At 40.6% G+C, this 25,696-nt stretch overlaps 1 protein-coding gene across 1 annotated transcript in view; it reads left to right on the top strand.

Moving 5' to 3' along the window:
- The window catches only part of AFG2A (AFG2 AAA ATPase homolog A), a 207,084-nt gene that overhangs the window by 9,865 nt on the left and 171,523 nt on the right, over positions 1-25,696 (top strand). The window contains 3 exon segments of the mRNA XM_064450498.1: positions 776-899; positions 2,195-2,450; positions 17,830-17,984. Of these exon segments, the coding sequence (XP_064306568.1) occupies positions 776-899; positions 2,195-2,450; positions 17,830-17,984 (535 nt within the window).

Genomic DNA, 25,696 nt, shown 5'->3' with positions numbered 1-25,696 from the left:
GAATTGTAATTTTTTCCTGCAGTGGTTTTTAAAAGGAAATAAATTTGTTTATATAGAGCTTAGCTAGAAGGAAAGCAGTGAAATTCTAGTATGCCTATTAAATGCTTTTGGACACTACCCTTTTTAAGGGACTGTTACAGATGGTGCCAAATCGCTCGATCTGTATCGTTAGTGTATTGTACGCTTATTTCAACAGATGGGAGCGTGGGCCAGCGTTTCACCTGGATCCAGATTTTTCTATCTAGTTTTATCTTTGGAGACCAATGGAGTACTGTGCTGAGACATGGAAGCCAGCTCTAACTGAGCTAGTGTTGGTGCTGGATATAGCACGCCTCTGGACTAAGGTGGCATTCTGCCTAAATTTGTTAGACCTGGTTAAGGCAGACTTTAGACTTCCAGATCACTGATGTTCATAATATATTAGCAAAAGACTACTGCATGCTGTGTTTGTAGAACGGGCAAATAAAATGCTGTCTTTTTACTCAGGAAATGGGTATATTTAGCATTGAGTCTTTGGGAGAGAGTCGCAGAGAAGTAGATTGGTAGGTAATTTTAAAGGTATTTCTTGTCTAATACATTAGTCATTTTAGTTACCTCTTTGAGTAACACCATATTCGAGGCTGAAACTTTCAGTTGCCTAAAGAAGTGGGATGCTTGTTAATTTTTGTAGGAGCTGGACATTTTCTATAAGCAGCTTTGCACTTCTCTGCCTTGCTGGCTTAAATCTTCCTGAGCATCTTAACATTTTTTTTCCTCCTTTTTTTTTTTCCTCCAGTCGCCCCTCCATTATATTTATAGATGAGTTGGATGCCCTGTGTCCAAAGAGAGAAGGGGCTCAGAATGAAGTTGAAAAGAGAGTTGTTGCTTCATTGCTGACGTTAATGGATGGCATTGGCTCAGTAAGTAGACTGTATTGAGGCAATTAACGTGTATGGGGACTAGCCGAACAAAATAATTTTACTCCATGATGCAGCCAATTTTGGATGTGTCATTTGGGGGAAAAGAGGCTTAGGTGAGACTTTACATGACAATCTAATGCTTTATTGGATGCTAAGCAGAAGACATAGGAGGGGAACGTCTCCTGGCAGCTGTGAGATTAAATGAAACTAAGTTTTCTTCCATTCACTGTCTTTCCTTTGCCTTCTCCCACTCTTGTAGTTGGAGCTAAAACTGGATTTTTAGTGATAGCCCATAATTGAACTAAGCCAGGTATTTTTAATTGCTCTGAAATCAAAGTAATCAAAATATTTCTGGTGATATGCAGGCTGCATTATTAAAGGCAACAACGGCTATTTCAAGATTGCCATAGTAATATTTAGGACATAAGCAAAAGCCTACTGAAGAAACAGTAAATTGAATTGACTTGAGTACATTATGGATTGAGCCCATAATGTTTGCCACTCTCTCTTCTATTGTTGTATGATAATTAGCAGGAAAGATGAAAGGAATCTGTCCACAGTATGGAAATGAGCTTCTGCTGTTTATGTAATCTGCAAGTTGCTCATTATTTTCCTGCATGATAGTTTGAGTTGCCCAGTCTGGAGTTGTTCACAGGCAGAACATATTTTGTGATGGCAAAGGCTGATGGATATTCTTCCTGGAGAAGGCGCTTCATTCACAAAAAGAGAATGGCACTGCAAGAGACTTCCTAGCTGATTTTGCCTCACTCCAAAACTGAAAAAGCAGAGCTTGAGGAAATTGGTTAGGATTTTTGACCTTGCTTTTCCTACTGAGCCTACAGGAATCTTTATAAACTCCTGTCTCTGCTAGTTTTGATACCTTAAATGATTTGTTTCCCAACAAGGTCTGACGATACCTTTTTGTTCTTGTGCCAACACTGCCTTTTAGCTTAAAAACTTATTTTTCTTTCCTTGGTGCTTACTTCCCTGATACAGGAAAACAGGTTCTTGGGGATGAAAGTGGGAGACACTGGGATGAGGCATCTTGGAGTAGTTTCTCCTGTATTATCTGTATGTGCATGCAGCCTGTAGCAATGCTAAATTGCAATTAGGGATAGGTTGGGTGGGATCACATGTGGGATACATATTCTGAAAAGTTTGCTTTGTTCCTTTAGAGCTAGCATCAGGATTTTAGTGTGTGTAATAATTTGGAGAAGTAAGCAAGAAGCATGTTTATAAGCTGTGTGACCTTTAATTATGTTTTAAAAATAATATTTTCTATTTTTTGCCTTCAGGAAGGTAGTGAAGGGCAGCTCTTGGTACTTGGGGCCACTAATCGTCCTCATGCACTGGATGCAGCACTGCGCAGACCTGGGCGTTTTGATAAAGAGATAGAAATTGGAATTCCTAATGCCCAAGACCGTCTGGACATACTCCAGAAGCTTCTCAAGAAAGTTCCCCATTCACTCACAGCAGTGGAGTTGGCGCAACTGGCCGATAGTGCACATGGTTACGTGGGTGCAGACTTAGCAGCTCTATGCAAGGAGGCGGGTAAGTCTTTGTGTATCGTATTTAGGATCTTATTGTTAGTCTCTTTATTTTGTTTAAAAAGAATAAAAATCCACAGTCTGTACTAATAGCTTTTAAAACAGTGAGATTTAACTAATTTTTGTGTCAAAGAAAACATAGCCAAGTATGGAATATGAGGAACACCAGTCTGCTCCTGGGCAGATCAGAAAAAATTCCTTGAGTATTAATAGATTTTAAAATTGAGTGGTAAGATTAATAACACTGGGGAATCCCCTGTGCCATTTTTAGCATATTAGATAACTAGCTGTCTCTCAGTTAAACCAATGGTTTAGTGAGTTAACTGACATATCCCTAAGAGGTTTTTTACTCTAGAATCTACCCTTTCCATACAAAAGTCCCAAGTCACTCAGGCTAGACAGCTTGTCCTGCAGGTCCTTGTTCGCAGGATGTTGAGTCTGTGGGCCTGAGTGGTGTTCACTGTGGCTCCCTTCCCCATTTTGTGCCTGTATTTCATTTGCCTGCAGATGGGGAGCTTGTGACAGGGGCTGGGGGACTGTACGCGCCTGGGTCGGGTTGCGCAGTGGAGCTGGGAGAGCTGGAGAGCACACCCTGAGCTGAGGGCTGGAAAGTGTCCCTTGGCCTCCAGTACAGGCATAGCCCTGGAGGATTATCCACACATCATGCAGCCAGGGTTCAGCATGTTCCAGGGAGTACTTAAACACGAGTTCACTTCTGTTTTCATTGGATGAAATATTAAAAGTACGTTCTATCAAGTCTTCCATTTTACTAGAATGCGTCTACGTGGTTTAAGGGTTGGACCTTAAATCTACCCATGAGTAGCCTTTTAAAACAGTCTAGTCAAAATATGCCTCTTCAGCTCAGCTTACGCATATTTGCTCCCTTGTAGTTGCAAATACATGTTTGTTGTATGTGCTGGTTACTTTTATTTCCTTTGGGGCTGGGACAGCTTCCTCTGGCAGTGGCACAGTGCACAGTTAATTCTTGCATCAGAATTAACTGTGAAGGTGACAGATCAGGGTGATAGGACCTGGAACAACACAGTTTTTACTTGTTGGTTTCCAGAACTTTTAAGGGATAGCTCGCAAATGTGAATTTGTGGACTTTTGTACGGATCAAGAAGAAAAAAATTTGTACGGACATAGACTCATCTTTTTATAGCACTCTTATGTTGGCCTCGGTTGTGTGTTAAGCTCTGTTTTAAGTTAGCAAACATTCTTTCTAAAACAAATATATACAAACAACAACAAAAAAGATAAACTCCCTTTTTGTTTTCCTTCCTCTGTGTTTTTGGAAGCCTCTCAGTCTGCCTGTGTCACAGTCCTCACATAGTAAATACTTGACTAACGGAATCTAAAATTTTCAGTGAAAAGTGTTGCGGTTTCAAATCCAAACATGATCCAGCCTAGGGTTTACTTGTGCATGAGCAAGTCGATCCTGGACATTTCATGATCCAGCTGCAAATAGGCGATATTTACCCACTTAATGAGGGCCTTCTAGACAATAAATTTTGAATGTGATGTGAATTGAATGTTACCTGCTACGTACATAGGTCCAAGACTTACGGCATCTACCTGCAACTGACTGCAGGACGTGCCATCAGGATGCAAACCTGGGAGCTTTGCATCCAGAGCCAGTGCTGGGAATGAGGGAAGGAGGATGTCTCCTTTCTGTTGGCCTTCTTTCCTGAAGTTTGAATCCATGCCGTTAGATTTCCTTGTCTTATGTTATCTTGGAGTGACCTCTGCTGGGGAGAATACAATCCAGCGCCGTTAACTCTTTGCAGCCCACTTGTATTTTTTCCTTTTCAAAGAGCTGCAGAAGCGTGATTCAGCTGAAGTATTACATAAACTGAATTTAAGTTGCTCGTGGTTAAGAAAGGTTCTTGTTTGGATTCTTTTTTTCTGATTGAGCTCTTGATATCTATTTTTTTTATATTAGATTTTCAACACCTTGTAAAATATTACTGCTTTCACTGGAGTTAAACTTAGAAAAGACCAGCTTTTATGAGGTAATATTTCTCCTCAGCAGAGCAAGGTTATTCCATATGGCAAATTTTCCAGTGTTTTGTCTAGTCTTGTTTGTTGTTCCAAGCAATGGGCTTCTATTGCTTCACTTAAGAAACTGTGCCGTGGGCCAAGATAGCTTGCTGTCCAGGAATGCTCTCTGATACTCAGCCTAAGTTTTCCTTGTTTAGTTTTATCCCATTATTTCTATTTACATCCTCGTACAACACGTTCACTCTCCCTCCTTAGTGTTTACACCCTTCAGATATCTCTAGGCTGTTCTCATGTCCCCTACCTCCTCATTCATTACTGAGCTAAACTGTAAATATTTAGCTCTTTTAATCTTTCCTCATAAATAAGTCCTTCCTGCCTTCTGAGAAATTATGTTGATTTTCTCTGAACTCCCTCCAGTTTGTCAATAACCTTTTGGTAACGTAGAGCTCAGAATTGAACATAATATTTCATAGATATATATTGTGACATAAAACATGATATAAACATATAGTTAAGACTGCTGGTGCACATTTCTAAATAACCAAAATGCTTAATATTCAGGCAATATCTGAGTTAAGGGTTCGTTCTTTGACAAATTTTAAGGTTACTTGTGCCACTCACACGAGGTGTGTGTAAGTACAGGTGAAACATGGAAACTAATTTAGGAGCAGGAATTCTGAACTCAGAAATACATGTTCAGTTCTTGGTACAAGACGATTATCGCTTGCTAGTCGTAGTGCAGTGGTGGTCTTTGGGAGACTCTTGAGTTCAGGTTACCCCTTTGTTCCTTTAGGTACCTTATTTGTGGCTGGAATGCCTGGAAGTTTACAAGTGCAATATGCTTATATTCTTAATACAAAGTTTAGATAATTTCCAACGGACTCTTCCTTCTTTACCTTTATACTTCAACGCTGTTTTCTTAATACATGTATTATATTGTGTATATACTGCTTATATAAACCAGGGGCATAGTAATTAATGTAACATGGTAAACGTAGGGCTATGACAGGCAAGCCTTTCACTTCTGCACCTATATCCTAAGACACCTTATTGTAAAAGTTTTGATGTTTGTCTTCTATATACGTCTGAAGAATACATATTAATGAAAAAGAAATAGCTGTTGTAGAGTTAAGCGTATTCCAACTATTTTCTTGGCAGAGGTTGTTTGTTCTCTGGTGCAAGAATTGCTCAGTGGTACTTTTGGGGTCAGACAGGCAAGTTTTCTATTCTGTTCAGCAACTCTGTGTGCTTTCATGGAAGTCATTAAGAAGTTTTAGGAGCCTTTAATGTTTAGCTGGCGCTGAATGTTTCTAGGCCCCCGTGTGTATGGTGTGTACAGAATTGCGGTGGTGTGTGTTCTGGAATGGGGAAGGAGAGGAAAGGTGGACAAGAAACCTGGAGAATCCATGCGGTGTGCTCTGGACTTTTCCAAACAGTATTATGACCAACCGCCTGTGAAACATCTCTATATAGATGGATGTAATAATGAGTTAAGAGTATTTTTTTATTTGATCTGCTAAATTTGTAAAATATTTGTGGATTTTTCTTCCAATATGTTATTTTCCTCTACTAGATATACAGTTCTAGCTTCTCACAAAAATGAAACCACAAAATTTTGTGACTTTATAGGAGGAGCACTAGGTGTCTTGAAGCTTACGGTATTGTTGCAAGAGCTGACAACAGGGTGGCAGTCATCCACCTCGCATATTGAGCAAGTATTATTTATCTGTTTTACAAATAACTATTGTTATTCCAGCAAAATTAAAAGTAAACCTGGTTTTTCTAACATGGGAAGAATCACTAGCTCAGATGCAATGCTTTCAGAAAGAGCGTTCCTCCTCTCTGTTCAAGGTTACGTTATCTGTAGAGACTATGTTGGGGAAGCTGGGATTTGCTGTGGTTCTCTACTGCACAGCCATATGCTTGTGGTTTCTACAATTAACTGCACGCTTTTGTCCAGGCTAACAGCATAGTATGGAAAACCCGCAAATACCTGGGTGGGCACTGGACCACAACCTGTGGACATCAGCTTGCAATGGGCTCCTCATGGTGGACTCTTGAGGCCTTGAGTACCCTCTGAGGGATTCATATGCGCAGAATCCTTGGCTAGAAAAGGCCTTAGTTACGTGTGCAGCTGAGAAAGTCATATTCTTAATGCTGGGAGACGTCTGCTGTGTCCTAAATGATCTAATAGGCTACCTTTTAGTGTGAACAACTGTCTTCTGAATTCTTCTATCTCAAGCAGAGGCAGTGTCTAGAAGATAGACTCTGCCATATCCTTGCATATAATGTCAGTGTTTGTATGTCCCTGAAATCTTGTTGCTTCTGCTTTAATTAATTGGCCACACAGTCTTCTATTCATTTTATTCTTTAATTCATTCCCTAAAGAAATGAAAATGGTTTTAATGTAAAAACAAAGATAATAAGCAGTGCTTTTTTTTTTTTAAAAAAAGACACATATGAAATGTTAATTACGTAGCAGGGACATGAATGGTGTAAACTGTACTGATGTTAGAAGATGCTTAGCAACAAAGGTTTCCTAATATAGCAATTTATAATAAACTTATCCTTCTATGGCTGCCTGTAGCATTTCAAGAGGGTGAATATAAATATAGCTTGATTTCTTCAAGAAGTGAATTCAGTCATATTGTTTAGAGAGAAAGGAAGTATTTGCTTTGTAAATCTTAGACTTTATCTTGAACATCCTTGTTCATTACACATAATTTCAGTGTGCTGATATAAAACACTTGGACCATGATAAGACAGCATCATGAGGAGAGGAAGAAGAAATGTCTTTGTTTAAATAGTTGTCTCTCTTGCAATAACATCTGTTTGGTTCTGGATGCTGCATTGCAACCACTGAAACTTGGAGACTTCTGTGAAAGAAGCACTAATTGCTTCATTTTGCCTCAAAGTTGTGTTTGTTTTTTGTTTTGTTTTTTTTTTTTTTTAAAATTGCCTGATTGTAATACAGTTGAAGGTATGACCTTGCTTAGTCTTTAGGATTATAACGGTTCACTGGCTCGAGCTGGCCGTTACGAAAAAAAAAAACCAGAAATAAGTAATTGAGCTACATCTTTGACCGGTACGAATCAGCATCGCTCTGCTGAATCTGTGAAGCTGCTTGCATTAGATGTATGATATGGTCTGCTGTCTTATGTTCATATTGTAAGAGTCCTGTTGTTTGGAGATCTTAGTGCCTGTGGTGTTCATTTGGCCCTTTTTATTACCCCTGTGTTCTGATGAATAATACAGCTAGGATGGAGAGTATTTACGCTGTTGAATCGATAGCTCTGTGTATTGATTATATGTAGATAGTGGATCTGTAAAAGTAGAAGTTATTTAGGAGGATACTGTTCTTGGCTTTTGTTGCAGCTGAAACTCCTGCTGTACCTTTTACGACCCCAGAAAAGTGTTTCGACAATGCACTTGCATTAAAAAGAAAAATAAAAAAATATTAGGCAATTGAAAGGGGCTGCTAGGTTATTTTGTTTTTCCCCATAATTGATGGGGAAGTAAATTCCCCTGAAACCCAGGAATGTCTCTTTGTTAGATCTACGTGTTTGTTTTTTCCCAGCTTCTGCAGTTTTGGTAGCCTGGCCACCTGCAGGAAACGTGAGCTGTTTGGGCTAATGGGATTAACAGTGAGTCTCTGTGCACCCTGAGGACCAGCCTCTGACCGGCCTTTCACTTAGACAAATGCTGCGTTCAATATGTGGCTTCTCAGCCTCGTGCCTCAAATACGAGCTCTTCATTTCAGCTCAGTCACGGTCTTGATGAAGCAGCCTAGTGTCAGGGCATCAGGAATATCTGTCTGTCCTTTAAGCCATAAAGGTTCAGTCTAAACTTTTCCCAACATGATTTGGACCTGAGTTCTGCTGGGGGCGGATGACAAATGTAAATATTTTTCTTGGGTTATAATCCTAAATGTAGGACTGTGGGCTGAAACACTGTTGAAAGCGTAGCTTTTGACAAAAGCAGTTGATGACCAAGGCAAGGGGATTGTTTGTTTTGCGGGGTGTTTTTTGGTTTGTTTTCAAATTAACTGATTGCAGTTACAGATTTTAAAGGGAAAGCACTGTTTGACATGCTGTAGTTGCTTCATTCCCTTATGGAAAGTGTCTGAAAATACCATGTCTATGTTGTTTTTTTTTTTTTTTTCTTCTCTTTGTAGCACAGAAAAAGATTGAAACACTGCTGTTGCAAACGATCTGCTACTGCATTCTCGGTAACTGAGTACTGGTTCCCATATGACATCTAAAATGAGGCAGGAAAGGCCACTTGCCTTTTTATAAAAAGGTCATGTAGAAAATGTGGGTTGTTTTTTTTTTTTTTTAATATTAATAGCGGGTATAGTCAGATGATCGATACCAAAAAAATGTGTTCGTATGAAATCGAGAAATTTTTGCAGAAGTGGCAGAACACTGGATTTTGACGTGCACTGAAAAGTCCAGACATGATACAGAAGTAAAACTACAAATTAATTTTTGAATTGGAACAATTGAGTTTTCTGACACTGTGTTCCATCTTGCTAATTTACGGTGTAAGAAGACCAAGAAAATCCAATACCCATCCTCAGCGTTTGTGAGTTTTAAGTTAGTGCTGTGTTCTGTAATTTTAAAGTTGGGTCCCTTAATGTGGAAGCTATTTTTAAACCAAAGCAATTGACCTAGTTTGCTGTCTTAACAGGTTATGAACAAATGCGTCCTTGCTTGCACGCACACATAAAGCAACGTGGCTTTTTTGGACGCGGGCTGTAACATATGTTTTTTGATTGTTTCTTAGAGCACTAACTCAGAATGATGGCTTTCGTGCGGAAGTGGCTACATCTGGATGCTGCCGAGTGGCTTGAAGGAACATGCTTGAGACTGGGTGGAGTGTGTTGACCTTATTCTTGTCTGTGGGATCCCTTGTCCTCTTTCTTAGGATTTCCTTCCCCCAGCGTCTTGTGGGGCAAAGACAAAGTGAGAATTGGGTTTAGAATTGCTGTCTTAGACATTTAAAATACTTCAACTGCTCTCCTAAGATGCCATGGAACTGTGTTATTTTTGCTCCGTGGGGTTAGGCTCTCACCCTTTTACTCTGGTTTGATGTCATTCTGATGTGATTGTAGAATTTCTGAATCTCTTTTCTTCCTGTGTCTTTGCATATGCTGAGTGTGCAGATGTTTCCTTAGTGCGATTGTCTTTGTATCCAGAGAGCAAAAGCCCTGCTCCGTTTGCCCCCGCCCCTCCCACCCCGAAGAGATGCTGGTGCACATTATGTTGCTTTTTGTAGTTGTTTTTTTTCTTGTATAAAATCCTTGGCCTTTTTTTTTTCTGTTTCATTTTGTAATGGTACTTGACTTTTGTTTTTGTACGGAGAACGTTGCACTTACTGCAGTCAGGGCATGTGAACTTTTGGTTTACATCATAACTAATTTTAAGTGTGTTTTTTATCTGAAACTGGCTTGCAGTTAATTGGGTGATGGGATTGCTGACTTCATACAGAGTTGTGGGCTGAGTACTTAATAACCTGTTTAAAGCACGTCCCGTTCTGTCTGCCGATACTTACATAAGCAGGAAATAAAGAATATTTTCAGAAGAGCTGATCAATAACTGTCATTAGTATTTTAAATTCTCTTCATGGCAGATAAGACACCACGTTTTTGCCTCTGCAGCTTGAGTAGTACAGAAGAAACAATATTATTCATGTGTGGCAATGCGTATAGAAACTTCTGTGTTTGAGTGGGTTGGAGGGTCAGCCCCAAAACAAGCTGTTTGGTTTGAAGAGTGAAGGGGTGCGGTGCAGGATGTAGAGTAGCCTGCGGTGGTACAGCCCTACCTGTGCAGACTGGTGGGCTGTGAAATGGCAGTTAGAATGCCATTCCTCAGCTTGCAGATCCTGAAAATTTAGCATTATGTCACTTTGCTTAATAACAGAGTAAATTTAGGGCAGATGCTGTCTTAGGCTGGGTCATTGGCCGAGCTGTGGTGGGAAGAGACAGTTCTGTGTGGTCCCTATTCATTTTCCAGGCCTGGGAATCAACACAATGTTGGTAACCCAGCTCTAAGTCACGCTGACAGGAGTGGTGTGTTAGTCGCTATTCTGCTTATTGGGTTTTGCGTCCCTCGGGCTTCAGCTCCCTGGATGTGAAGCTGATGAGAGCTGTGTGCCGGGCAGTGTTATTCCTGTAGCAACAGAAGAAATCCTCAGCTGTCTGTATAGCACCTTTGAATGAATGAAAATGGTTTAACCGAGACTAAACTGATTTTTGAAGAGGCTCTGCAGTCTGCTGCCTTTTAAATTAACCTGTAGGTTTGCGGTTCTAGGATTTTTTTTTTTTTTGGCAAATCTATAGACTTTCTTGTTGGTAATACAACATGCGGTACACAGTCGTTCATCTTACCTTTCAGTTAGCAAAATGCCAGTTATTCTGCAGACTTACACACTTCCTTCGTCCTCCCCATCACGTCTTTTCTAATTTTCCACCTCCTGCCAGCTGAAGTAGGATAGCCATGCTCACTGTTACTGCTGACTACTACACAAGCACTGCAGTGTTTTTCTCCTGCTAACGTACTTCACGTTCGCTGCAGCTCTCCAGTAACCTGGCATTAAATTATTACAGGTGATTCAGACTTGGTTCCTTGTGATGCAGACAGTTATTCTATTTTCTGATTCTGGAACAGCCTTCAGTGATGAATTGGAATTATGTATTTGGACTAAAACTAGTTTTCTCCAAGATACAAGCATACTTTTTGGGAAATTACTTTCTTGAAAGGCATATTACATTTTAAGGAGCCTTTAGTAACTTTTTTTAAATTTTGGAAAGGCAGTCGTTTTCCATTTTGTTTTCTGTTCTGTATTTTTTGTGATGTGTCTGATACTCATTTGTGCCACTTTGTCTTGTTTTAGGCAGAATTTCATTTGACACAGTTGTGTTTCTGCATTCAGATATCTTTTGAATTTTGGCTAACACTTCTCTCCTTAGTTCTCTTCAAATTTTGTTTAATCAGTTGGCTTGCTCTTACATTCTTTGAGTGACCGTAATATGGGAACATCTAGCGCTCAAGTACAGCGTCATCTCTGTGAAGCAATTGGTACGCTTTTTTCTTTTCAGTTTTTGTGCTGAGTCCGGTTTCAAATGTGACTTGAACAGCAATGGTAATAGTCTCAATTTCAAACATATTTGAGGTGCAATTTTTCCCATACTAAAAATCTGTAGGAGTTCTGTTCCCCTTATAGCGCGTAGGGAGGGATTGACGGCGTTATGATTCGTCTCACTCCATCTTGTTCTGCTGGCTTTAAAAAGGTCTGAACTAACCCATTTAGAGTAGATGTTCATCTTCAGGTGGCAAAGTTGCACGCTTTCTCAGTATCTGAGTAAAAAATGTTTTCCATTGTGGTGCTTTTTTTTTTTTTGAGTAAGCCAGCATCATCTATACTTCAGACAAGCCATTTGTGTAGAAATGGTGCTATAGGAGGAAAAGGTCAATGTTTTCTGACTCCCTTTCAGGCTCCAGGTATAATGTTCACCTGGAATATATAATGGCAAACTTAGCATCTGAAAGCAGTCCTAGTTCTTGTGATTAATTGATAGAAGACCATAAAAGATCCTCTGGTGAAATGTAGCTTAATTTGTATGTCTATGTTAGTTCTGCGGGAGTGAAATCAGTTAGCGCTGGCATTTGTGTGTAGACCAAATAGCTGCTATTGGGGGACAGAGCTTAAATATTTTCAGGCAAAGTTTTCCTAGGTGTCCTGACTTTAACGTTTAGCTATATACTGTCTTAACAGCATTCCTAATCACAATTAGATGGGCATTTAGCCACTAACTGTTGCTCCTTGTCTTTCTGCCCTTGCTATTCCGGTAGCCTGGCCATCGTTATTTTTCTTCTCACACGCATATGACTAACCTCAGCTTAGGTACGTTTACATATGAGAACAACTTAGAAACAGGCAGTCTGGTATTCCTTATTTCCCTCTGTTGTCATTGTCTTAAGATAAATGATGTGTGTGTACCTGATCTGTGAAAAAACTGTTTCCTGTATGAAAGAAGTTTTGCAAATACAGTCCCTCCGTCCTTCCTTCCTCTCCCTCCCCTGTCGTACCTCTCAGCAACTTTTAGTCAGTTCCATAGACATGTTCCAGCAATGCTGGAGCTCTTCGCGAAGGACTATAAATCGCATGCATAATCCCTACAGTGGATTAGTGCTCAGGTTAGCAGAGTGAATTTGCAATGTTATGGTTACAAGGGATTTAAGGGCATTATCCTTCCTGTGCGAACAGTATATGAAAGTTCTTCAGGGATTTTCCCATATAGCGCTGGCAGCTAAAGACAGATTGCAGAATATGGTTTCAAGACCAAAAGGAAGGGTGTCTGCTTCCTGAAAATTTTTCTAAATAGGCATGCATTTTATGTACAGATTAAATAAAAAAGAAATACATTAAATTATATTTATAGGAGGCTTGTTCATGGATATTTTTTATTATTGCTCAGTAAATTTGTTGGGGTGTGTGATGCCATATTTATGTACACTGGTGAGAAAAAGAAAAAATAAACCAAATGAACCAACCAAAAAAGAGAACCCAAAACAAAGCATACCAAAACTCCCTCCAAACTGTAGAAGTTTCTTAGGATGCGAATGGAAGAACACATCTGAATTTTTCACATATTATGAGTGGTGGTTTCTGCCCCCAGGTCAGAGGAAAGCTTGCTAGTGGTCCGCAGGCACCGGCTGCTTGCCTGGTGCTGATGTTCTGTTATTTTATCTGGGGAATAAAGGGAAAAAGAGCCCTTGCCTAGACACATCCCTGCTGTCCCTCAGTGCTCGTGGCAGCTGCTCTTGTTACTACCTAGTGCTGCCTCACCGGGATGGGTAGGAGAGCTGGTTTTCTGGGTCTGGCCAGGATGACAGGTTGAACAGGTGAGGACGCGGCTGTGGGACGCTCTGTGGAGCAGTGGTCCTCCCCAGGTGACGACAGGGCTTCGGGCTGCTAGGCAAACAGGCTTCCTCTGTGGTACTGTGTTGTTTGCAGTCATGCATAAACATAGGCACACATAGGCTCTCCTATTTTTCTTTTTCCTTGGATTTGATCATCCGATATCCTGATGTAATGAAGTGCTATAAATTCCCTTTGTTTATGAGCCTATGATATGTTCAAGAATACATGTGATTTGTAGTACGTGATATTTGAAGTTCTATAAAAGATTTCCTAGTATAATTTTGGGATTGTTGTCATGAAGGAGAAAGCCATGCTGATTAAAAATTGTCAAATACAAAGCAGAAGAGCTTCTTATCTTAGAAATATTGAACATGAGAATAACTTTAGTATCCATTGCCTGTGAAGTCAGGTATGATCCTTTTATGGTTCCTAAAGTCCAAAATTGATTTTAAGTGAGATGAAGTGCTTTTTCTAGGCATAAATATACTAAACTTTGAAGTCTAGTATGTCAAAATCTAGGAGTAGAGGAAGATGCCCTGTCCAGTGCCATTAGGAGGCTGAAATCTTTCCACACACTGTTGAGTATTCCACTTCCAGCCATGCAGGACAGTATCACGTTGGATCTGGCAGCTGTCACAGGGAGAAATGTTATGCTTCTTCTGGGTTTGGCCATGATAATTTGGGAGGGAAATGCCAGATTAGCAGGGAAAGAAGGAACATTTCCTTTTGTAAACAATCTTACAAGAAGATTACAATTTCTTTGAAGGTACTTACAAATTCTGGTATTAGAATTCTGGAAGAGTAAGTCCAGACAAGGTGGATTTGTGAAAGAAATAACTGATAGGCAGTGAATGACGCCTGATTAACAATTTTGTTTTATTCAGTTCAGTTCCTCAAGTGTTGTGTATATTCAGTTTTTGAAACGTAAAGTATATATGTTTGTAATTCTGAGTGGATGCTTTCTATTATTTACAGTAGGGTATAATTATACACAGACTCCAACAAATATAGCGGTGTCATAGAGCCTATTTTTAGGCTCAGACTTTTGTGATTATGATCTAATGGGCCAGCACTTAGCCAAGCTGTGAGCTAGAAAATCTTACAGGGAAACAATGCTATCAACCTCATGTATAGCCTGGTACCAAAGAAGGATCATCTGTACCAGGACAGGGCGTTCTGCTGTTTTTTTTCCCCTCTGTTCACTTAGTTTCCTCTGTTCTAGACAGACAGGATGAGTTGGTGAGGTAGAGCACACAGTTACTGCACTGGAACAAATTGTTTATTTTCCATTGTTTGTAATCATGCATAACTTATTATGCTTGTTTCTTGTCATTTTTTTTTAAATGGGATTTTCCATTTATAGCCCACTGAGAATCGGTGGTGTTAGCTATTGCAAAGGCTGCCTCCCGTGTTAAGTTTCTGCTCTCATGAGGGTAGTCCTAGGGACCAGTCATGTATCCCTTTCACTAGAAACAGGTCACCCACGCCTGTGCAAACAGTCCCACCGATCGTACGGCAGGCTAACTACCTCTGCATCTTCCCCGCCTTCCTGCTGGAGCAACCCAGCGAAAACCTACTTGCCCGCTTGTGAGCCGCCTCAGTCACTGCCAAAAGGCTGTTGATATTCATTAATCCTTAAGAATGAAGTAGCATCTGAAAAGGAACGGGCAAAGCTGAAACAAATGCTGTGCTCAGAGTCAGTTTACAGCAACGACATCTACTCAAACCAAAACATTCCCGTGCTAAAGATACCCAACAGCTAAGCTGAGATGCTCGATGTTTTCTGAGGTACCATGTCTGAATCTTCAGCTTATCTGCGTTATAACTTCTGTAGTGGTAAACTTGGGTTTGCTGTAGTGTTTCACCTCCTTTGCCCTCTGCATTGCTTCTAGCAGCATGTTTTGAGCTCTACCCTATATTTCCTTCCATTAAATACATCTTTCAGTGTCTTGAGACAAGGATGTGTTTTTCTGCCTCCGGCAAGCCACGGGCTTTATCCTTCTCCTGTTAATAAGACTTTCCCCCTCCCGCTCTGGCTAGAGGTCAATCTGAAGTGCAGGAAAGAATGATTATGATAACAGGAGGAAACAGGAAGAATCATGCTTTCTTTTTCAATCTGTTTTTTATTATTGTTTTAATGTAAAACATTGTTTCAATTAAATGCTGACCTGTGCAGTGGCATGTGCGTGCACATGCTGAAATGAATTCAGGCTTTGTTTGGAAAGCTGTGACCTCCTTATTCCTGTTCTGGATCAAGGCTGTTGCATTTCAAGCCCACTGGTGAGGACTGAAATTTCACTTGTACTCCTAGTAGCACTGGCAGTAACAACCCTTAAGAGCGGTGTTCTCCTTGGGCGTTTGTATGTGCTGCTTTCTCTCAATTTTTAAAATAAACTTTTTTTTAAGAGGTCCTCATGTCATGGGGGGGAAAAAAAAGTCACTAGGACACGATTGAAATCCATCAAATGGGCACCGGGCTAAAATGGTACCTGGGATAAAGTGGTACCTGATAGAGCAGATATCTGTGCTGGTCATTTCTATACGTATTTATCAGTTACTTGCTTTCTCCACGACTTAATTTCATGCTATGTTATTTATTCTTTTTTTTTGAAGTGAGAGTGCTGTGTGAATTGACTTCATGAAAAAGGAAATGTAGAACTCAGCCCCAGTACCTGCTGCCACCCCGCAAGGTGCTAGCTGCAATGACACTAGGATCAGATGTCGAGTTCGTTATTTACTTGGATGTAAACTTTAAATTGGGGGTGTGGGTGTGTGTGTGTGTGAATCCATGTTGTCTTGCTTGAGTGTTTTTTTTGCTTCAAATGAACTGTTTCAGAGGAAGGAAAAAGGGGGAGAGGAATAACATGAAAATTGTCTGTGTTGTTAAAATGAGTCAGTTATATTTTATACTTGTCCTCTGGTGACCAGATTTTCATTTTTCTCCTTGGCCTCATGGAATGTTTTTATTTATATATCTTATTAGTTCTGGATGTTCTGTGCAAGGGGAAATCTGAATTACAAACTTTTTTTTTTCCATTATTGTATTAGGAGCCTGGGTATTGAATGCAGGTGCTCAGACTCTGCCATAATTGGCAGTTTATGGAGAGACACCAGCTGTACTGCTTCACAGGGGAGATATTATATCTCTTCACACGTTGTATATATTGTAGGAAATGCAGAATTCCTGTCATTGTCAGAAACTTTGCATGTCTGCATCTACCAGTGCCTCTGTAGAAAAAAAGACAACAATCCGCTGAAAGTTAAAACCATGTCTATTTTCAGAAATGGCTTATCCCTTTTATTGTCTTTTCATGTAGCACTAATTGATGTTTTGTTAAATTTTTTCTATATTTAACCAATGTTTGTCTTTTTATGGTCACGCAAGGCGAACTGGGGTACTAACTGCCTTTTTTTTTTGTAATGCATGACAGGTTACATTACGTGTCTGCGTGTGTGTGGATGTGCATATACAAGACTATACTCATCGTGTAGTAATATACTAAATCACATATTTAACGCTTTCAGTTCACAGAACAGGGTTGGAAGTAAAGGCAATAGAACTCCAATTTATATTAGACCTTAAAAGGCATAATTATACAGCGGGAGAACCACAATGCTTCTGGGCATCTTACACAACAGAGGCCGTGGTTGCTCTCTCTGGGGAATGCCTGGGAGCTGCAGATGGTACTGCTTGGTCCTGCCTGAGGAGTATTGATATATTGATGTGTGAGTGGGTGGGACCTGTGTGGCTTTTGAAGGATTGAATTATGAGGGGAAGCTAGGAATTAGTATTGATTTATAGGTATTGCATAAGAGTGATTTGGCCAAACAAAGGAGAAATAAAAGCTATGCCTGTGTTTGGGAAGTGTGATTGCTGAAGGGAATGAAAAGCTATGCAGCAAACGTTCCCTGCAGCACTGAATATCAAGAAAAACACAGGTATCTGGCATCTTACTAGGTAGCAAAATAGGGTTCCAAGGAAAGTAAAAGAAATCTCATTGGTTAGTTTTTAAGAGTAGCTTGGAAAACACAGTCCTAATAATAGAGGAATGGACAAGGTTGCAGGTACTTACCTGCATGATGTAACGTTCGCCTTGACTATTCATTATCCCTCTTTCTCTGCGGTTTAGAAATGTTTTCAGATCAATGTATGGGCATTTGGAGGTTTTGCCCTGTTAGCTGCATCTCCAGGAACACAGGGGCAAAGCTGTTTCATTCTGTCTCTTTGGAACAGATTTATTTTATATTCTGTCTTTGGTCATTAAATCCTGTTTTCCTTGCTCTGTCATCACAGCTGTCTTGCATGTTCTTTGACCTAGGTGAGGCCCAACGCTGAGACATTCCTTTGAACATCATTTCCTTTCCGGTGCTGCTGTGCGTTTGTGTGTCGTATGCTTCATGTTTGTGAGAACCAGGAGGAAGTCTACATATTTCCATGCTTTTTTTGTTTTTAATAGGTTTGTATGCATTGCGGAGAGCACTGGGGAAAAGACCTAACCTATTAGACAACGAGGTGGCTGGGTCAGTGATGATTGCTTTCAATGACTTCCTGCAGGGGATGAATGATGTCAGGCCCAGCGCCATGAGGGAGGTGGCAGTTGATGTGCCAAAAGTAAGTTATTTTTCACAATATGCTAGCAGCACTGTTAGAGCCACGTAAAGAGTTGCAGTTAAAAATTGAAATGACCTACCAAGAGAGAGGAATTTTATGAAGTGGAAGCCTCAAGTTACTAGTAAATGTTGTGCATCATCTTTTTGTTTGCATATTTGTTTAATTATAATTTTTGAAGACCCACTTACAGAAGCTTAAGTTCTGAATGCTTTAGGAGGAGTTGGTGGTGTAGGAGCATATTTCCAGATCTGTTGTTTTATATGTGAGTGGGTTAACGGGGTAAAAATCTTAAGATGTCTGCCCAAAGCAGATCCTGAATAGCTGTGAAAGCTGGAGCCTTTTGTAAAGCAGACACAAACTTAAGCGGAAACCGTTTAGCATTTGTAACCAGAGTGTCTTGAAAGAAAGCTGCTAAGAGATTGATTGCTGTGATTTTTATGTAAAGCAGTTGGCTAATTCTACATGCAGTTCATACTGCTGTGACCTGAATGTCTTCAGTGGTGTTACACGGTTTTAACTGAGGGCAGAAGTAGATACTGTAGGCAGGTTGTCACTGCCAAGCGGTTACCTGTCAGGGGCTGTCATTATATGAACAGTTCTTTTGGCAGTGCTAGATTCATTTTTACCCTGCTCACTGCCCTCTCAGTTGTGTCTGCTACTGAACTAGTATAATACATAAGATAAACTGGGCTGGGGAACTGGTCTGGTTTAAGAAGATTCAGCAAACAAAAGTGTTATATTTAATCTTAAATCTTGATTCTGCGAGCCATTGTGCTGGTGTTTCTCAGCAGCTCCCCAAGCCCTACAAGAAAACGTTTATGTCTCATTGCATGAAGATGAGTCATCTGGGATTGCACAAGTGTAGGCCCTTATTCCCAAACTACAGGAATGGGAAATAAAATCTGCGAACAGGATGCTGCACACAGCCAGCTCGGATATCACACTTGGCTTGTTAAGAGTCCACGCTGTGCACTGAAGTGCTAGGTGGAAATGCCTGGGCTGGCCCCAGACAGCTTTTCCTGGAAATGGTGTAGTGGCATCGGTATCCACAAGGGCTAATTAGTTCTGCTGAGAACCGGAGTTACTAATTTCCTCGCTGCTTATTGTGCTACTGGCTTTTGGGCCGACATTGTCATTGCCATGCCTTGCATTTTAGACATAGCAGCCTGTTTGGAACCAGATGGACCCCTGCTACACAGCACAGTAAGGACAGATAGAAGCAAGGTCTCCAGGTACTGCAGGAAATCTGTTCTCAATCCAGGTCAACCTACTACTCAGGCTACTCTTGTCCACTAAACCATCCTGCTGGTGGCTTCCTTGATCATCACTTGTTTTTATTCGTTAAACACTAGCTGCGACTACTGAAATTCATTCCTTCGTTGAAGGGAAGATAACATAGTGCAGATTCCATTTGTGCTGACAGGACCTGCATTTTTACAAAATAATGCATATTCTGTGAAGATGTAAGGTAAATTTCAGGCCTTCTTGGTGCCTGGGGTAGGTTTAAAGCGGAATCTGAAGTACTGGAAGCAACAGATTTTGTTGTCTACCCACACCACCTACCAAAGGAGGTGCTGGAATTCAGTTTAACCATTATTTTGGGCTGCAGAGCTACCAGCGTATCAAAACAAAGGTACCTGTGCATGCCGAGAAGCGGTCTGAATATCTGGAAATACTGACGCAGCTGTCCGTGAAAGTCACAGTAGTGTAAATCCAGCATTGTATTACCGCCACCCCCTCAAGGCTAATTCCTCCAGTACCGTTTGTATTTGAGGTGGGGAGGTGCCCTAAGTCAGCCCAGGTCCAGGGTTAGTTGAAGGAACTGGGCTGTGCTGCGGCTATGTGGCCGGGATGGCAGTGCAGGGGAAGCAAGCAACAGGAATCCAGACTGCAGCCCTCTGCTTAGGGGTGCTTGCTGGGGGCTTGGGATGTGGTGCAGGAACGCTTGCAAACATCTGAAACTCATTCACGTACTTTTCACCACTGTATGGTTTATAGACATGCACAAGTAAAAAGAAATTTTAAACATCTATTTATTGTTGCCATTAAACTTAGGTTAGTGTAATTTGCTCTTTATTAGCAAATAAGTATGTCTTATTCTCACCTGATTGTTAGTGTCTGAGAGTGCCAGTCACTTAGCATTTAATGTGCTGTTATCCAGAGAATTTACATCGTTGATTTGTTCTTTGGAACACAGATTGTAGCAGAAAGCGTAATGCAGCTTCTAATTTCTTGGATACCTTTTCTTTAAGAAGAGTATGCGACATTTTATCTTGCATGCTTCTAGCAATGGTTTTTAGGTATGTCTTAATTTTACAAACTAATTTTTGCTTCTCTGATTGAAGTGGTGTATTTAACTGCTCTGGTTGGAGCTTTGTGCTTGATTGTGTTAATATTGGTGATCAGTTGGATGCTGAAGTACTTGGTTTCAGTAGAAACCAGGTATCTAAGAAGCCAAATGAATGCACCTGCAGAGCCGTTAATAAATTGCATCATCTTGTGTTGACGATGTTGTGTCCTAGAGTGCCTTGCTGTTTAATATTGTTACGCTTGAATGTCTAATCCTGTAACACTTGGGGGGAAACATTAAAATTACCTGCTTGCCACAGAAGCGATGCTAATAGTCCTAATGTCTATAATAAGTTCTTCCTCTTTACTGATTTACCCCTCTTTTCAAGACAGTGCTTTCAGTCCATGGGCTTGGGCCACTTACCCATTCAACGCTTTCCGTAGTTGGCTGTTGGCGGTGGTGTACTGTGATATGTTACGTATGTGTTCTGCAGTAATTTATACCAACAGACACTGCCTTCCTTACATCTTTTGTTGCATTCTTATAAAAATGTAAAAATTATAGCTGGGTGTGAGGGAAAGGAAAAAGAAAGCAGGAACCAGGTCCATCTTGCTCCAAGAAACTGAAAAATGTTGTGTTTTGGTTTTGTTTTTCCTGGTTAATGTGTATCTTTGTACGTAATATTTTGTGAAGTCATCCTGTATTGATTAATCTGCAGATACTTTCTGTCTGCAGGACTGTCTTCCCCCGTTCTCCTTGCCCCAGAAGCTATCAAGCTAGACAGTTAATTGTGTGGGTAAAATTTTTCAAGAATCAGGGGTTACATTCCTTCATGTTTTGAAGTCTGACCTTAACGCTGTTTGTAATCTAAAAAACCCGTGCTAAAAATAACTTCAAACACTAAATAAATGATCAGCTATGAGATTTTTTTTTTCCAAAGAGATGACAGAAGTTTGAGCGACATGAATAATATCTGCATTTTTGCTGTTTATTGCAGATATGTTATTCGCTTTGTAGCCTCCTTGGTGTGGATGGGACTTTTGGGCTATGCAGTTAGTTACAAGTAAAACCAATGATGTATGTGCTGAATTAAACTGAGGCTTTTGTGACTTTTAACTTTCAATTTTTCAGATGGTGGGGTGGGGTTTTTGTATTTTACTGCTTTGCAGTAGCCACGCGTCAACTGAATGAAGAGAGTTCAAAGCAACTCCTAAATAAACACACAAGTAAATTAATTTTGTTGAGGTGCTTCTTCCCTCTTAGCCACGACACCTTTGCCACTTATGGGCTGTTGGTTTTTTTTTTTGAAGCTGGTATCACTTCTGATACAGAACGAAAATAATTACTTGTTTTATCATGAACTCCGAATTGTTTCATCAGCACAGAACTTGTTCTCTGAAATCTGTGGAACTTTGAGTAGGCTATAAAGAAAATTTAGTTTTTGAAACCTGTCTTTGCTTTTTAGGTCCTGGAATTGAGTACTAGCTGCCTGGCTGTTTAGAAGGCTACAAGGCTAAATTGCCCTGCTGCAGTCTTCTAACAAGGTTTTTCTAGGTTTTAAATATGTATACCTGGAGTAGTGGCTAAAGAACAAGGAGATCTATTGGAAGTGACTTGTTTGGGTGGCCTCGAGCAAGTCACTTTACTTATTAGTGTCTGAGGGTATTTGATAACCTTTATGGAATCCTTTGCAGTCCGCTTCTGAAAAGCGCTCTATGACAAGCTACTTACTAGGGGTTTTGTCATTGAGCCCTTAAGCTCTTTTTTTTAATTCCAAGCATATTCAAACTTACTAGTGGGGAAAGCAGGCAAAATGAAGTGAGTTTGGGGCGGCTGGCAGAAAGCGAGGTGGTGTGCAGGAGGAGCTGTGGAGGTGCCACCACACGTGGGGTTTTTTTTGCGTTCCTCCTTTCTGCATTCTTCGGTGCTCCTGCTTGCGTCTGCGTTGCCGCGTGCATCGGCTGTGACCAAGGCAAATGCAAAATACTTGCCTGCCTGGCTCCATGTAGCATCTTGTTTTGTGTTTTAAAGAACCTTTCTTGAACTTTGCTATGTGTTACAAGCTTTTTAGAAGGCTGCTTTTTCTGCTGCAGGGATTTAGGAGAGAGGGGATGCACATTATAAATCAGGAAGTTAATACTTCAGTTCTTTGGAGAGTTGCGCTGTAGTTGCCATTCCTCCCTCTCCTATGGGTCTTTCTGAAATGCTTGTAGAGCGCTATGGGTTTTGCTTGCCTGTTTCACTCCCTTTACTGTAATTCAACACTCAAATTTGTGTCTTTGCAGCCAAAAGGTTCTGGATGAGACATCCTTTGCATGTCTGCTTTATTTCGTTACTGCTGCTGCGTAACAACCTCTGGGGAGTTGCTGCTCTGCATCGTATTGTGAGCTCTGTTGACCTGGGGAGAGCTAAAGATTATGGCAGTAATGAAATCTTGGTGTCTTAGACACTGTAGCAGAGCACTGTCTTTGTACGCGTAAGCTCAGCCCCAAGGCTACTCTTTAAAACCATTCCACAGTGACAGAATATCACACTTCATTGCTTATGTTGCAAGGCTTTTCCTTTGAGTTCGTGTGCAGGTAAAAGAAGTGTAGCCAGCTGTCCGAATGCATGCACAAGAATTAGAATTTGTGTTAATTTTAGTCAGGAAGTTACTGAGGATTTGTGTGTAAAAACAATCCACCTAGTTCTTCTGAGCTTATATGAATCTAAAAGAATTCCTACTTTCATGTGTAGTTATTGGTGGACTGTTCCACACACCCCCACACCCCCCCAGGTATCTCTCTCCTTTTGAAATAAGGAAAAAAAAGAACACGTTTTGGATTTGACCAGAATGTGAAGGCAGCATTTTATTAACTACTTTTGCTTTTAACACCATTGCTACTTGAATTCTGCACCTTTTATTATAGAAATTCTAAATGAGTTAACTGAAAAATTTTTGAGTGGTTATTGTCTTTTTTTAACTCCTAATGGCCAAGCTCACGTTTAGTGGCCCTATTTGTATGTCCTGACCCATTTGTCTCCCTTTCTTCCCCCTCCCCATTTTAAATGTAAGCAAAATCAGAGTAAGTCTCCAGATTACTAAAAACAACCTTCACATAAGGTGGCCCTGCTTCACCTTTTCTGTACAATTCTGTCACTTGTGTTGATGGTAAATGACATGTAATGGGTCTGACAAATCATTGAGTAATTCCTGAGGAGGCTTCTGCAATAGTCTGAATATTTGCAAGAGGGTAAAAATAACATTTAGGTGGTTTCTGCCTCGCTCTTTGTATGTGTGCGAAGTACCACTAATGGATTTTGCTTTCTGTTGCTGAAAGTTGTAGGGAATCCCTGATGGCTTAATTCATTTTAAGAAGTTCTTCATGTTTGTCAAAATCTTTGTGTGGCTAGAAAGACAGGATGATAGGAATGACTAGTCCATGCTTTACCAGATATGAGTAAGGATTGATACTCCTTCCCTAAGGAAAAGTTCTTTAAAAGTGGCAAGATTTAGTTCTGTGCAGTTTACAGAGCTGCTAGGTAGGATTAAGGGTTGTAGGGATAGGTAGTATGTATTTTTTTAAGTGAAATTTAAACTACTGACACTGTTTCAGATCTGACTCACAAACACCAGCTTTTAGAATACAGGAATCACAGAATCCCAGGTTGGAAGGGACCTCAGGGATCATCTAGTCCAACCTTTCTAGGAAGAGCAGAGTCTAAAATGGGGATTAACTGTCCTGAGTTTAATTATGTTACTCAACCATGAAATTTGAGTGAAAAGGGGTGGTTTGCATGGGCGGCAAGATGCAAGTGAAGTATCTGACACCCATCTTCACTTTTTATAAACTTGTACGCTTGCTGCTTTGTAGTTAAAAACCTGCGGGTGGATTTCTGTCCCTTATTGTGAGAACTTAGGCAGGACGGGAGGATTCTTCTTACCTTTAAGCACTTAACTGAGGTGCCTAAAATGGACATCTTCTCACCATTTGTTTCCTCTAAAGGAAAGTGAGAGCAACTGGGTGTGAGACCACTTGTCTGACTCCTGAAAGAGAGTTTGTACTATAGCTGAATTGCTCTGCGAAGTCTCTCTCTTTTGGCTGGGTTGGTAGCCCAGGATACCCAGCTCAAAGTTGGTAGGAGTTCATGCTCGTTTGCTTCTTCCTTTCCAGAATGTTGTGGAGTTTCTCCCTTTGCTGTTTTTTGTTGAGTCCATACAAACACTTTCAACACTAGACACTTGTACAAAGCCTGTTCTCGCCTGTTCGCTGCCATTCATTTAATATGATTTGTACAGTTAGTCTCGCTTGTAGCATGAAGCAGCAGTTTAGAAAGGAATATTGGCAGGTTGCAAAAGTTGCCTTACAAGTTACCGGAAGGGCATGCTGCTTTGGTAGTACCCCTGATAAAATCCTCTTCTCCCCCTGCTACTGGGATACTCTGCTGTGGCTGATTCAGCCTTTGCTTCACTGTGACCTTTAGTGAATTTGTTTCTCCTCTGTTTTTCTTTTTTGTCATGAGGGAATCCTGCCTTTAGCAGATCCCTCTGCCTTCAGATTCTCCATAGTGGTGATCAAGCTCTACATAGTTCATACTCACCCAGGCTTGTAAAGTAATTATATGAGAACTGGAAGCTGCTGGTCACTAAGTAAAAGAAAGAGTGTGGTGGGGTGTTTTTTAAATTATTTTTCTTATTTTAGAGTTCCTGTAACATATTTCTGGTGTGAGAGAGATGGTGTTCTGCAGGCAGCAGATTGGCAGCTCTTCACCTTCCAGTTAGCCTTTAAACTCAGAATATTTCTGAGGGTTTGACCCAGGCATACTAATCTTTAGTGTTTGCTCTTCACTGTCCTTGTAATTTTCTCCTGTGTCAAAGACTGACAATCGAGGAAAAGTTTGTTTTGTTTTGTAGTTTGTTTGGACTTACACAAAAGTGCTTGCACCACATCCAAATGCTCTTTTTCTTCAGTAATAAACTGAATTGCCTCTTTCAGGGACTCGCTGCTTTTGGTTTCCACTTTGTGTACTGGTATCGGGCAAATAGCAATAGAGACAGGCCAGGAATGACACCGGTTTTCAAGTCAGGAGAAAGGCGATACGTGGCCTCTTAGTAATACCCCGCTTCCCTTTCAAGTGTAGCTGACTTTCCAGAGCTGAAGGGTGATTTCAGTGTAGTAAATTTTTGGAAGAGTGTTTTAAGGCAGAAGATCATTTGATACAGGTGTGTCTTGACATGTTTAATATTTGAAGTGGATGGGAATGGATGGTGACAGGACGAAGAACAGGCCGGGTGATGTGGGGAAAAGTCTCAGGCTTGTTGACAGCGAAGTGGGGAGAGGTGTAGCAGGTTTTAGATCCGTCTGCTGTTTTGCGTAGGGCATATTAGTTCTGTCCTGATGTATGCCTGACAAGCTCATCTTGTGCCTTCAGCGGAGCAAAT

This window comes from Phalacrocorax carbo, chromosome 4 (assembly GCF_963921805.1).
Source record: "Phalacrocorax carbo chromosome 4, bPhaCar2.1, whole genome shotgun sequence".
NCBI classification, from domain to species: domain Eukaryota; kingdom Metazoa; phylum Chordata; class Aves; order Suliformes; family Phalacrocoracidae; genus Phalacrocorax; species Phalacrocorax carbo.
This window is presented reverse-complemented; position numbering and strand designations above follow the sequence as displayed.